Source organism: Meyerozyma guilliermondii, genomic scaffold (genome assembly GCF_000149425.1).
Source record: "Meyerozyma guilliermondii ATCC 6260 scaffold_1 genomic scaffold, whole genome shotgun sequence".
Classification (NCBI taxonomy): Eukaryota; Fungi; Ascomycota; class Pichiomycetes; order Serinales; family Debaryomycetaceae; genus Meyerozyma; species Meyerozyma guilliermondii.
In genome coordinates this window covers 1,001,537-1,014,969 of record NW_001809800.1, presented here as the reverse complement: position 1 = coordinate 1,014,969, position 13,433 = coordinate 1,001,537, and the positions used below count along the sequence as shown (strand labels likewise).

General features: G+C 42.6%; 5 protein-coding genes across 5 annotated transcripts; 1 reads left to right on the top strand and 4 right to left on the bottom strand. All coding sequences in view use genetic code 12, as the record gives it.

Annotated features, from left to right (window-relative positions):
- Positions 1-3: 3 nt before the first annotated feature.
- Positions 4-3,636, bottom strand: PGUG_00574 (coatomer subunit alpha; the record flags this gene model as incomplete). The annotated part of the gene is made up of 1 exon (XM_001487147.1): positions 4-3,636. One exon carries the CDS (start codon positions 3,634-3,636, stop codon positions 4-6), a length of 3,633 nt encoding a protein of 1,210 aa, XP_001487197.2.
- A 168-nt stretch (positions 3,637-3,804) lies between these two features.
- UTR2 (Utr2p) lies at positions 3,805-5,163 on the bottom strand (the record flags this gene model as incomplete). The annotated part of the gene is made up of 1 exon (XM_001487146.1): positions 3,805-5,163. The coding sequence occupies one exon, from the start codon at positions 5,161-5,163 to the stop codon at positions 3,805-3,807; it is 1,359 nt and encodes a 452-aa protein (XP_001487196.2).
- Positions 5,164-5,697: 534 nt separating this feature from the next.
- BRO1 (Bro1p) lies at positions 5,698-8,442 on the bottom strand (the record flags this gene model as incomplete). The annotated part of the gene is made up of 1 exon (XM_001487145.1): positions 5,698-8,442. The coding sequence occupies one exon, from the start codon at positions 8,440-8,442 to the stop codon at positions 5,698-5,700; it is 2,745 nt and encodes a 914-aa protein (XP_001487195.2).
- A 134-nt stretch (positions 8,443-8,576) lies between these two features.
- On the top strand, positions 8,577-12,368 carry PGUG_00571 (uncharacterized protein; the record flags this gene model as incomplete). Its single annotated transcript, XM_001487144.1, has 1 exon — positions 8,577-12,368. One exon carries the CDS (start codon positions 8,577-8,579, stop codon positions 12,366-12,368), a length of 3,792 nt encoding a protein of 1,263 aa, XP_001487194.2.
- Positions 12,369-12,397: 29 nt separating this feature from the next.
- On the bottom strand, positions 12,398-13,429 carry PGUG_00570 (WD40 repeat domain-containing protein; the record flags this gene model as incomplete). The annotated part of the gene is made up of 1 exon (XM_001487143.1): positions 12,398-13,429. The coding sequence occupies one exon, from the start codon at positions 13,427-13,429 to the stop codon at positions 12,398-12,400; it is 1,032 nt and encodes a 343-aa protein (XP_001487193.2).
- Between the last annotated feature and the right edge of the window lie 4 nt (positions 13,430-13,433).

Sequence of the window (13,433 nt, the reverse complement as noted above, 5' to 3'; positions counted from 1 at the left end):
TAGTTAGCTTTTCAACCGCAACCCCGACGCGGGCACTCCAATGGCAGTGATTTTCGTTATGCTACACAATTGGCCCTTATACTGTTCCTTGTACTTGGCCCCCACCAAAGCTTCCGAAACGCTAGGCTCACCTTTGTAGATAGGAGTAAATGATGCACAACAGATATCGAATTCTGCGTAGGGATCAAAATCGATTTCTATAGCATCTTTGGATATCAGATCAGACTTGGCCTTGATCTTGCGTGCTTGGTCAGCTCTTTGGCCGCTAGCTGAGGCGGCCAATACCTCGCCAGCGAAATAAGATGCACTTGCGTAATTCTTGTTTTTGAAAGATTGGGTCATAGCAACCTGCAACGCGTTGATACGATGTGGACCCTGGAGTCCAGCACGAGTAAAGTAAGCTGCCAACTCCAAATTGCGCTTGATATCATCGGGTCCTAAGGCACGACGAGCCAATTCCATGGAAAGTCCCAAGATATACTCGCGGCACAATCTTAAGATTTCCTCGCATTTCTCCTGTTCTTCATCGTCTGCAACAGTTAACAAAGTGATAGTGTAAATGATGTCGCGGAATACCTTGATAGCTTCTGGAAGCTGGTTGGCTTTGAAATGCTTGAAACCGACCGACAATCGATCTTCCAAGTTGTCGAAACCTGGAATCAATGGATGGAACTTGTTAGGATTGTCCTCATCGTTGTCGGCCCTTATGTAGTCCTTCATAGCTGGTAAGTCGTCAATACCTGGTAAGTATAATTTACTTGATTGGTAAACCTCAAGAAATCTAGGACGCAATGGCTCAAAGTTGACCACTCCCAATTGCTTGTTCAACATGGATGCAGTTTGTTCGAATGCTCCTGCTGCAGCGTACCCGGCAGCCGTCTTAGCATTTCTAAGCCAATAGCCAACTTCACCTTCGGCAACAGCCGATTGTTGAAACACATCAATTTCATTGCTTTGTTCAGCATCTTCGAATTCATCATCTGGAATGCTCAAGTCATCAGCATTGTCCCATGCATCTTCTTCCTCTTCAGCATCCTCGTTCATTGGGTCGTCAAGATCAATATTTGCACGCGTAACATCTTCAGCTCCATTCTGAGGGTCCTCCTCCTCAATAGACAAGTTCTCAACTTTACCAGTAAGTAACGCGGTCTCGAAGAAAGACAAAGTTGTGTCCTCGAGTGGCCAATGCTCAATAGTATTCTCTACCGGCTTTGGCAATTCACAAGGTCTTCCTAATTCAGGCAAGACAACCTTGTCCTCCGAGATACCCGCTTCCAGTAAAATATCGGCTGCCAAGTCATCCAATCCGTTAGATTTGGCAAGAGTGTACGCAAGTGGGAGCATACCGCTCTGGATGAGAGTTTGACATCTTTTCTTCACATCATTTGAATACAAGGTATTTTGCATCAAGGAAGAAAGATCACGGCGATGTTCAGCGATAGTAGCCATTTTTGCTAACCTCTCAGAGTCGCCTCTGCATAGATACAAGAAGGACAACTTGTCGAAGGAGTGGATCTGTTGATAAACAAATTCGACGATCTCTAAGTTTCCTTGCTTGAGCGCCTCATCTCCAAGCTTTTTCCAAATACCGTTGTCATTCAAGGTCTTAGCTTCGGACAATGCAACTTGCAAATTTCCGCATTCGACAGCCAAGTCGAAACGAGTTTCAGGATCTTCAACAAATTGCAAGGCCACTTCTGGATATCCCTTCTTTTGAAGGTAAGCGATAATGTTCTGGCCCACCAAGTTTGAATTTTTGATAATGCGCAAAACCTCGTTGAAGTTCTTATTAACCAAAGACTTTTTGAATCTGTATTCAGTTGGGTCAATGGTGATCACCTCCACCTCGCCAGCTCTATTCAAGCAGTAAACCTGCTTCTGAGACACCTTGGTGATGTATACAGTGTTTGACAATGTCTTTATGATGCCATGATCTCCATTCAAGAGCGAGTACTTGATATGGTTCAAGGTAGAGTACAAAAGCACACCTGAGTCATCCCAGGCAGCACTCTTGATTCTGATAGTTTCATGCATAGATGTAACGAGTTCCAAATCTTTGGTAGCAATCGTGATGGTGTGCTTCGACAACAAGGCCAAGTGTTGACCATCATTTGACCATGAGACATATTTCACATTATTAACGCTGATCTCAGCCAATTCTTTACGTTGCTGTACGTCATAGTTGACAACTGCGTGTGTCTTGACCAACAAAACTCTTCCAGGACCACCTGATAACACATCATTAACCGACGAATCAAGCTGAATGGTCTTTGTCGTGTTGTTATTAGTGTCCTTCACCAACAAAGTTTTCGAAGACTTCACAAAACTAACAAATCTATTGCGAGAAATGAAGCAAGCAAAGTTACCTTCACCCTGCCTTATATCTGTAGGCTCTATAGCACCAGTAACATGTTTAGGCAAGGTAATGTAGGCATATTGGCCGGAGTCACCTTCACCATGAGTGACCAAGATAGAATTGTCTGATTGGTTGTAGGAGAGTGATCGCATAAAAGACCAGGTTTTTCCAATCTTCTTGAGGGAAAGCATAGGCAACGAAGTTTCATTACGTGAAAAGTCGTAACATTGAACTTGCTTTTCGCCATTAACAAAGAAAAGCTTGTTTTGGAAAATAGCATGCGCCGGTCTTTCACGCTCTAACTTGAAAACCATCACTCCCGAATCGTGACATGTTGCAAACAAGTTGATATGAGGGTGAGAAGCTATAAGCCAGAAACGGTCGTGTTCTCTTCTAAATTGTTTCACTGGAGTTCTGCGGTTCATGTCCCAAACTCTAATGGTTTTGTCATCAGCGACAGATATGATCAAATCTTGCTGAGGATGGAAAATAGCACTCAACACATTTCCAGTGTGGCCACGGCAGGTATCGACTTCCCAAGCAGTAGTGGCATTCATTCTCCACAACTTGACCAAGCGGTCATCACCAGCCGAAACAATCAAAGGAAGGGTTGGGTGGAAAGTAGCATAGTTGACTCCCTTGTCGTGGCCCTCCAAAACGTACTTAACGATGGCATTGACGTTGCCGAATATATCCTGCTGAGGCAATTGTTGACGCTGCAATTGATCTTCAAAGGACCGAGCAGAAGAGGTAGGGGCCGAGTGTTTCTTACGCAAACCCGATATATCCCAAACACGGACGGTTTGATCCAACGACGCTGAGATTATCAAATCATCCTTGGGGTGGAATTGCGCCGACATCACATAATGGTTATGTCCAGTCAAGCACGCAATTTCCTGACGGTTTTGCCAGTTCCAGATACGAATGGTCTGGTCATCAGAACTCGAAAGAATCCACGGAAGATCATGATGGAACGACACTGCACGCAAATAATCCAAATGTCCATTCAATGAAAAAATACATTTACGCGTATTCAACGACCACACTTTGATGGTGTAGTCGTCGCCACCAGAAACGAAAAGAGGCTGGGTAGGATGGAAGTTGACACATCGAACCGGTCCTTCGTGATCTTCAAACCTGTCAATCAACGTTCCCATTCTGTAATCCCAAAGTTGGATTGTCGACGAGTGCAACGAAACGAGTACCCAAGGCCGAGTAGGGTGAAAGGCTACGCCCTTCGCCCGAGACGACTTGGACTCGAACTTGGTGAGCATCTTCATTTTTAAGTGGATTGAAGATGCGAGTCGAGGGTTGAATGTGTTGTCGATTCGTTGGCGTTTGCGAAACCACGGTGGACCGGTGTGAGAAACGCGATGTAAGCAACAAAGCTTTCTTACATAATACACATTGCAACTTTTATTTGCAACTTCCGTTTATGCTATGAACAATTAAAAAACAAATGTCAATCCGAGAGCACCAATAAATGTCATGACCCCCTCGATAAACGTTTTACTACCACCAGACGACGATTTGTTTCCAGTGGTGGAGGAGGTCTCCTTGGAATTTTGAACAAATCCTCCGATACCGGCTGATGGATTATAGTCAGCGGTAGTGGCCGCAGATCCATCGCCATTACCATTACCTCCGCCGGTGGTGGTGCGTGTTGGAACATTAGCTGAAACATCTGTGGTGGATGTCTTTTTCTTGGAAGTGGTGGATGCAGATCCCGAAACACTACTACTTTCTTCATCATCATCATCATCTTCGTTATCGGGAGCCCATCCAACAGCCTCGTCACTTCCTAGCCATGTCTTCTTGTTCGTGAGAATCACGTTGTCTTGATTACCATCAGTACTGTTGTACATGAACGAGTCCAACTTGTCGGCATCATCACCTCCAACGAGCTTGACATCATCAGGTAAATCATATGCCTCCACTGTGACGTTTTTGACATAAACATAGTAGTATCCATACTTCTTGATGTCATCAGAGTCCCAGTCAACGTCACCACCAGCCCACTCAATGGTACCAATACCATTGGAAGCAGCACCACCAGGCCACAATGAGAATTGAATACGAGATGGTGTTTGAGGGTACATGTACTGCTTTGTGGTGGAATTGTAAGTGTCCTCTTTCTTTAAAGTACGGACCTTTTCACCATCAACATACCAGTCCATTTTATCTTCTTGCCAATCCAATTCATAATTATGCCAGTTGCTGAAGGTATTTGAGGTTGACGAGTTCTTGGCGTTGGTATAATTCAACACACCCTGATAATAGTAATTCGTTTGAGGAGCCGTCAAGTTGTAACCCACAAATTCATAATCAATTTCGTCCTTCACGTCAGAAAACAAAATGAAAGCTGTGATAACTCCTCGTCCACGAGATGTCTTCATCGTTGCTCCTACACGACCATACCAGAGATATTTGGTGGACGAAACCACAGTACCAGTGGACTGGTTAGGCATTTGAAGTAATAAGGCATCATCATGGGTATCTAAGTAACCGGTATACACCCAATCACTGTCACTGGATTTACCCAAGTACTTGGTCAGGATCTCCACTTGTTTAGTTGACTTGAAAGTAGTGTTGAAACTGTCCATTCTGGGCATAGGCATACAAGCCGACAAGTTGTACGAAAACCTGATATCACATCCTCCCAAACAATATGCTCCAGTTCCACATTCACCATACTGGGAGCAACAAGGTGCATCTTCGGGACACTGAGATGTTTCATTACACGCGATTGTCTTTGCCGCCGACATGTAGGCGAAAAGGAAGAACAAAGCAAGAATATTCCACTTCATTTCAACCGAGATTCAGCAAAAGATATAGCAAAAGCCGCTGTTTAAACGACCGGATTGAAAAATAGCAAATTCCTGATTCAAGAGAAAAATTAAAGCAACGACCTGGATCCTATGCTTTTACCTAGCAGGCTCTAAGAGAGAGACTGAGCCGAGATGTTAATTAACGAATGGTAAGGAGATTCAGACTCTTCTTGAACTGATTAAATTTCTCACTGGCACTAGATCATCGAGGCGCGGTCCTAATTATAGGATCCCCGGGTAACTATTTTCATTTACCCATTTTGGGTGGGCTCGTAATATGTTGCATATACAGTCCAATGTGGTTCGTAGAAGTACGATTCTTTGAATATCGGCATAAAATCATCGGGTAAAGAAACTACTGAGCCAATTGCATTCTCAATGGCATGATATTGCATTGACTGTATTTTAGCGATTTTTGACCAAAAATACTACACTAACTGTTTGGTTTAATTGGCTGCAAATTACAATAGACTGCAAGACTATCTTTATTGACTTGATGTCCATTTCGTATGTCTAGCTGTTAGAAAAGAAGTTGTACATATTGGGCAGGTACGTCGACGGCTGGTTGTAGATCAAACCATCTGTGGGCTTTGCTGGCTGCTGCGGCTGCTGGGCATAGCCTTCTTTTGGTGGCTTGGGAGGAAGTGCCGGTGCCGGCCGATTGTAACTAGCACCACCACTAGATTGGGCCGATAAAGTCCCGGTGAGCTGATTTCCAACTTGTAGTGGTACCTGGTATGAGTTATAGTCAGAGGCCAGACTTATTGAACTTTGAGTTTGTCTTCTCTCAAGTGAGTACTGTGGACCACTGGTGGAAAACGATGTACGATTGCCGGAAGACTGTGGAGGAACTTGAGGACCCGCCCGAGAATTGACATTCATTGCTCTAAAACGGTCTTCAATGCTGGCCTGCGAGTTGTTTAGTGCCCGATTTTTCAACGTTTGAACAAAGCCCAAGAGTTGTTTGTAGAATCCAACTCCTTTGGTGAGACCTTCACTGTAGGCTAGCCAATTGTTGTCGTAAAACTCCTTTATCTTCTTTGATTGTAACACCATCGTCTGCTGCTTGAACTGGGTAGACGACTGTATATCTTTCACTTCCGGGTTGGAACTAAGTGCTTGCCAGTCGTTTGTCAATTTGCTCACTACATCCTTCTGGCGAGTCAAAAGATTGTCGAGCTCCTTCCCGTAGGGATCAAATTTTTTAAGTTCCTCTTCAAAAATGACGGTTTTGATCTCGTTAACAGATTTCACATTGCTGTTCAAGATCAAGATATCTGAAATGTCATCTTTGTGAATCGCTTCTTTCAATGACTCAATGAGCTGTTTCTTTTTTTGTTTGATCAAATTTAGCTCATGCAACGTCTCCTCAAGAGCTTTGATCCGGCCTCCAATATCCATGTTCGCTATTTGTGTCTCATCCATATCCAAGAGACTCAACTCATTAGATTTTTTACTAGGACTCTTTGTCTCAAAAAGCTGGCGAAACTCCAGAGAGTCGGGTCCTTTGCCTAGAATTGAATAAAGGGCCATGTTTTCGCTGTTGACAAGATTCAACAACTTCCCATCCGAGTTACTAGCATCGAAGAGTGATTTTTTGACCTTCATCAAATCGTCCTTTAATACAGAAGTGTCTGACATCTGATTGGCAAGAATGGAATCTACCTCACTAACAGTATCGAATATTTGCTGCCGAAGGTCGACGAGCATTTTGCGATTCGTTGTATCAGTCTGGTGGGACGCCTGAATGTTCATGGCAATGTTTATAATCTCGGGATTTATCTCACTCGATGTGCCACTAGATGTTGCATTAGCATTTTGTAACATCTCTTTCAACATGACTAGGGCTTTGGGCATTTTCAAGTACCCCAATGCGGACGACAATTCCTCATCAGACACATCTACCAAATCAAGTTCGTTTCTGAGAAATTGTGCCTTTTGCTCCGAGTAGTAGCTCATCAATTCATGAATGTGGATCGGTACAACGCTTTTCAAGAAATTGTTGTAGTTGTTCTCGCTTACTTCATTGAACAATTTGTTGTTATTCAAAGGTACAGCTTTAGCAGAATCAAGAGGCTTGATTTCGGGCAAAGTTGCTTCGGATGGAACAATTTCGTGATAGATGAAATCATTGTCTTTTTCAAGGTCATTCAATTTGATTCCAATGACTTCTTTTTGGTACTTGCAGAAATCTAAGAGCTCGTATGCTTCCACACCGCCGTGAGTTTCGAAATTTTTCAAGAATTTCGGGTCAATTTCATTCAATATTTTGAGAGATCTTGTTAAATGAGCAATAGCTTCTCCGTACTTTTTCGTATTTTCCAGGTTGAGTGCAAAATGATAATGGGAGAGAGACTTGTAAAGATTTTTTTTTAAGAACATTGAATCAGGCCAGTATGGGTCCAAGCTAGCAACGACCTGGGGCAGATCGGAAGAGTCAGGATCATAATCCGAGCTCAAATGAGCAGCATCCTCCTCAAAGTCATCGAACTCATCAGTTGCTGTATCAACAATAGTGTAACCTGACGAGTCAAATTTCGAGTCTTTTGATTCAGCCGCATTCTTTGACATCGAATAGCATTCGTCATAATAAACCGATGCACTGCTGCAAAGCTTTGCAATAAGAGAATTCTGTTTCTGCTCGGTATCACCACTAATAACTTTCAAAAGGAATACTTCCTGGGCTTGACCTAATGTCAATCTTACTAAAAACTTGATTGTAGATTGCCCAAGGTCCTTGGAGGGTGCATGTAAGAAGTTTTCTCGAAGAAACTCATATACACCCGCTGCCTGTTGGAACAATTGCAATGACTCTTTAAATGCTCCATCAGTCTCCGACGACGTAGATGAATTTCTCTGTGATTCCTGGTACTTTGAGTTTGCGAGTTTCGCTAATAATGCTCCCAAATTGAAGAGAATACTGGCTTTCTCAAACGCCAATGCATGCTGTTTGTAAGACTCAGAAGGATTGAAAGCATCGTACCACTTGAATTCCAACTTTTTGTGTCTATTTGCCGTTTCAAATGGTACTCGTAGGTCCAAGAGTTCAAGCTGGCTATAGTATTTGAAATAGAGTCTTATTCCTGTGCTGTCGGCATGACAGCCACGAAGGTCCAGGCGCAATTTATTGAAGTTTGTCAAGTCCTGTTGACACTCGGAGGAGCTCCCGTAGACGGACACCAAGTAGTTGTTCAAAGTTTTTGTCCAATTGACATCTTCGGTCTTTTTAAGAGGAATCTGAAGAAGCAGCGTCTTCATTGCTGATTTTTTTGGTAGTTCGATCCAGCTCTACTAAATCACCCTTTTGTGATAAGCACGGTGCCAGTCGCAACTCAATTATCGCATCTCGCCTGCAGTCCTCTATCAAAGTTGTTGCACATCTCTCCTACCAAATGGTAGTGCTGGATGAACAACAGCGAATATACCACGCTACAAATGACTTGGCCCAGCTAATCCCGGTTGGTATTGTCTTTTTAGCTGATATACCAGCAGGCTTCGATTACAATGGTTTGCCAGCCGAAAAGAGTGAAAATAGCGACCTCGAATGGAAATGGTTTGACGTCAATATGTTACCACATGACTTTTATAACACGACTAACGATGTGGTTCGTGACCTACGCTTCCTAGTGACATACAAGTACTTTGTTTGTACTTATAAGATGATTAAGATGGGTGAATTGCGGTTGTGCAAAATTCGTCTATATGCTGCTCCTACTGATAGACCTTATTCTCGAACTATAGAACGCTGGCGTTCAATGTTTCGAGGCCATTCTACCTTCCAAAAGACGTTTGTAAAATCTTGGTCTCGTGTCGCTAATGTTACTGATTTTAACCAGAGTCAATGGCATCTGGAACTGGTCTTAGTTCCTACTATACTAGTACCGGTGTCTACTCAATTGTCACTTCCGACTTCAACATCCAATTATCACATGGAACGCTGGCGAAACAGATGGCAGTTTTCTTTTCCGCTTCCTCTGAAAAATATCGAGTCTTTGCAATCACAACTCCAGCAGCTATACAGTTCCATCAAGTCTCCAGACTTGTCAAAGTACAAGAAAGTCGTCCAAGTTTTTTCCAACCAACCGCCAAGTCATGAACAGACGATTGCGAAACTAGTCAAAGCAGCTGAAGATGGTCCGGTTGTGGTGCCTGGTGTGAAATCGGCCCTTTATCCATTCCAAGTTCGCTCTCTTTGCAAAATGTACGAAAAGGAATCTGAGCCTTCAGTGGATACTCTACCTAGCTTCATTGAGATACAGAGTCCAGTGAACGGCCAAGTTTACTACTTTGACTGTCTGAATAACAAATTTTGTCTCGAGCCGGATCTCTTCTCACTTCCTAGAGGAGGAATACTTGCGGAGAATATGGGGCTCGGTAAAACTCTCATATGTCTCAGTTTGATATCTTTAACGAAACACGAAATATCCAAAGTTCCAGAAGATGTAATGGTGTATGAAGACGAAAGCGATGGCCAGATATCTCTGATAAAATCATTGGTTGAGATTTCTAGAGACACTGTTAACAAGTCTTCCATCCCATGGAAATATTACTGGGACGACTTACCGCCTTCGGTGAGACATTACATGAACTCATTGCCGGGTCATTTCAAAATATCGCTTTTCGATACTACATCTAACATCAATAACAGAATGACGAGAAATGAAACCTATAGACAAGAGACCCTCGATTCAAATATTCATGGAGAAGGTGTCGTCTATAAAACCCTTTACAAGTGCTCGACGACTTTGGTGGTTGTTCCAGATAACCTATTTCACCAGTGGAATGACGAAATGAAACTTCATCTTCACCAATCTTATCTCAAAGTGCTTTTTGTGCTTAGTCAATTCCAGAAAAAGCATGTCACGACGCTGGCTACATTTCAAAACCTGATCCCTTCTGACCCACTCCAGCTTCTAAGCTACGATATGATATTGATATCGTCTTCAGTACTAGCTAGGCTGTTGGACATGATGGAGATGGAGGAAAATCCAATATTTAAAGTGTACTGGAAGAGGCTTATAGTTGATGAGGGACATTCCATGAACTCCAAGAATTCCCGAGTGAGTCAACTATGCAAAGAATTGTACGCTGAACGACGATGGGCTGTTACTGGAACGCCCACCTCAGGCATGACAAGACTCCAGATGGATGAAGAAGAGGGAGATGATGATATTTTGGCCAGCCCCACGAAGAAGAATAGGTATACCATAAAGAACAAGTTCAATGCCAAGGATGATCTCTCCAAGCTAGGAGTGACCATTGGTAGTTTTTTGAAAGTTGAACCTTTTCATTCACAACCAAAGTATTGGGCTAACAGTGTCATCAAGCCTATGATATCCAACAACTCTCAGTCTAGGGTGAGTCTTTATCAGCTCTTGAATGCACTAGTCGTTCGACATGACTTACGAGAAGTTGAAAAAGAGGTAGAGTTACCTCCTTTACGACATGTTCCTGTATTTTTGGAGCCGTCCTTCCACAACACCTTATCCATTAATTTGTTCACAGCGGTATTGGCGGTCAATGCAGTGACGTCAGAAAGAACTGACTCAGACTACATGTTTCATCCTAGCAATAGGCAACAGTTGCGTCGATTAGTAACCAATATGCAACGAGCAACGTTCCATTGGACTGGTTTCAAACCAGATGATATCAAGACCTTGATAGATATTTGCAAGACTGCGCTTTCCAAGACTACAGAAACTGGCTCAAAAATCTATAATAATGAAGACACTCGTTTATTGGAGAAATCCTTAGAGATATCGAAGAAAGCCTTGTTGAATGGACGATGGAGAACTCTGGCATTGTTACATGAAATGTGTTACTACGTTGAAGGACTCCCAGATATATTCACAAGGGTCTTTGGTACGGGTGCTCTCGAACGAATGGATATTAATGGCGAAGAAGATGATATTAGCGTTTTCGGTGCTCCTCATTTACATTGTGTTCAGGAATTCTTTTACAAGAATCGATTTATGAACTTTGCAAACCAAGAGATGGTTGAAGAGAAGCTTAAAGCATTGGCAAAACCGTTTTGGGAGAACTACTGGGTTGACGTTGCCAAGCGAAATTCTGAAAGATTCAACAAGTTGGATGCAAATCAGCATTTCAAGGTGATGAACGACCTGACTAATACCTTTTCTGATTCCTTGAATGGCAAGGGCCAGAAGTCGGCGTCCACCTCCCCATTGAGAAAGAAGAATCTTGACCTCTCAAATACTCAACTTCGTCCAGAAGATAAGATATTGGAGGCACGAGAAGTGCATTCAAGCGTATCAAATTATCAGTCAAACTTAAACTTCAATCACATTAAACGGGCTCGAATACTTGGAACTGCCTCCTCTAAACTTTCATACCTTGGAGCCCGTCTTTTGGAGAATCGAAGAGAAGGTATCAAATCATTGGTATTCTTTGAATTTGAAGACAGTGCATATTACTTATCTGAACTTTTAGATGTTATGGGAATTGAGTATATTTTATATGCTACTTTCATAAACCCAGCAGAAAGAGCAACAAATCTCACCAAGTTTAGCACTTTTCCCCAAGGACCTGATAATGGTATTACCTTAATAATGGACATCAACCTCGCAGCTCACGGTTTGAATATAACTGCAGCCACTCACGTTTATTTCACAAGTCCAGTATGGCTGAGGTCAGTAGAAGCCCAAGCAATCAAAAGGGCACATAGAATTGGACAAACGAAAGCCGTGAGGGTCGAAACGCTTATATTGAAAAATACTCTTGAAGAGGAAATTTACCGCAAGCGATCACAAGAGACAGAAGAGAACGATCGAGAACAAAAATATGTCATAGATGATACAGGCATGCAAGAGTTTATTCTCAAACACAGATTTCTCAGCCAGCAGGAAACTGATCTTGAGTACTCACCTTTCGTTGCACCATTAACAAATTCTGAATATAATATTGCTGAAAAAATCTTCGAAGATGCATTGGAAAACCACACCGATTTTATTGATGACGGGCTTAGAAATTGGATGGTGTACTTGTTCACTGAGTCAAACTTGTCAAAGATGAACAGCGCCAAAAATACAAAACTTAATAAGGAATTTGTGCGGGATCAGTTTTTGAAAAGGTTTATGGAAGAAGCACCAGCGGCAGATGAGACAATTGATGAAAAACGAACCCAGGGCAGATTACAACCTTCCCGGAAAAAGGTCAGATTCTAAGTATATTACATATAGATTCAATGCTTCGGTCATATTTCTCGTAATATCACAGTTCCATCAGTGGATGATGAAGCTATAACAGCTAGCAGTGGATGATGATCAACATCAATTACTGTTCCATTATGACCATCGTACTTGTTCTGCATCTTTCTGGTAGCATAGCTCCATACTGTCGTAGTCTTATCCTCAGACCCTGATAGTATTAGTGTAGAGGATGGGTTGAAGCATGCTCGAATTAGGTAGTTTTCTTTTCCTGAAGGAGCTCCATCGTACATGAATGGATTAGCTCTGGACATTCCCTTTGGAACAAAGTCCTTGGCATTGAAAGTCTTTACTATTCCCTTCAAGGATCGTGAAACGAGAATAGAGTCGTCGTGGTTGATAGATAGTGAAGATACAGAATCGACCTGTCCCTCCACGGACCAATTGGCAGTATCAAGTTTTCGGAAATCATAGCACCTAATAGTGGGATCTATACCTGCCAAATAAAAGCTCGTCCGGCGACTATTGATAGTACATGCAAGGATTGGAAAATCTGACTTTATAGTGCCAACCGGTCTCTTTTCTCGAACGTCCCAAATATGTGAAATACCATCATCGCAAGCAGATACAAAGCTGGTTTCGTCTCTCATCGATACATCATTAATCACAAGTTCGTGTCCTGTGCACTTTCGTATACGAGCTCCAGTTTCACAATCCCAAATTCCAAGTGTTGAGTCTGCGCTGGCTGAAACTAATACTGTATCCTGATATTGAACTCGAGTCACGGCTCCTTTATGCCCCTTAAGTACACCATAATTGTACTCTTGATCTTCGGACTCTGTGGGTAAATTCCATAAAAGAATCTGCTTATCCATGCCTCCAGTAGCCAAGCTTGTCCCAGAAGTATTAAACCTGGATGTAAGAACTGCTCCCTCGTGGCCTTCTAGAGCAACAGCATTATCATATAATACCTTCCCCTTCCTATGGACATCCTTGTTGTCGTGGACAATCAAAGAGTCATCAACTTTCTGCCTTTTGACTACAGACATTGACCGAGAGTAGTTGGTGAGAGATGACATCCGC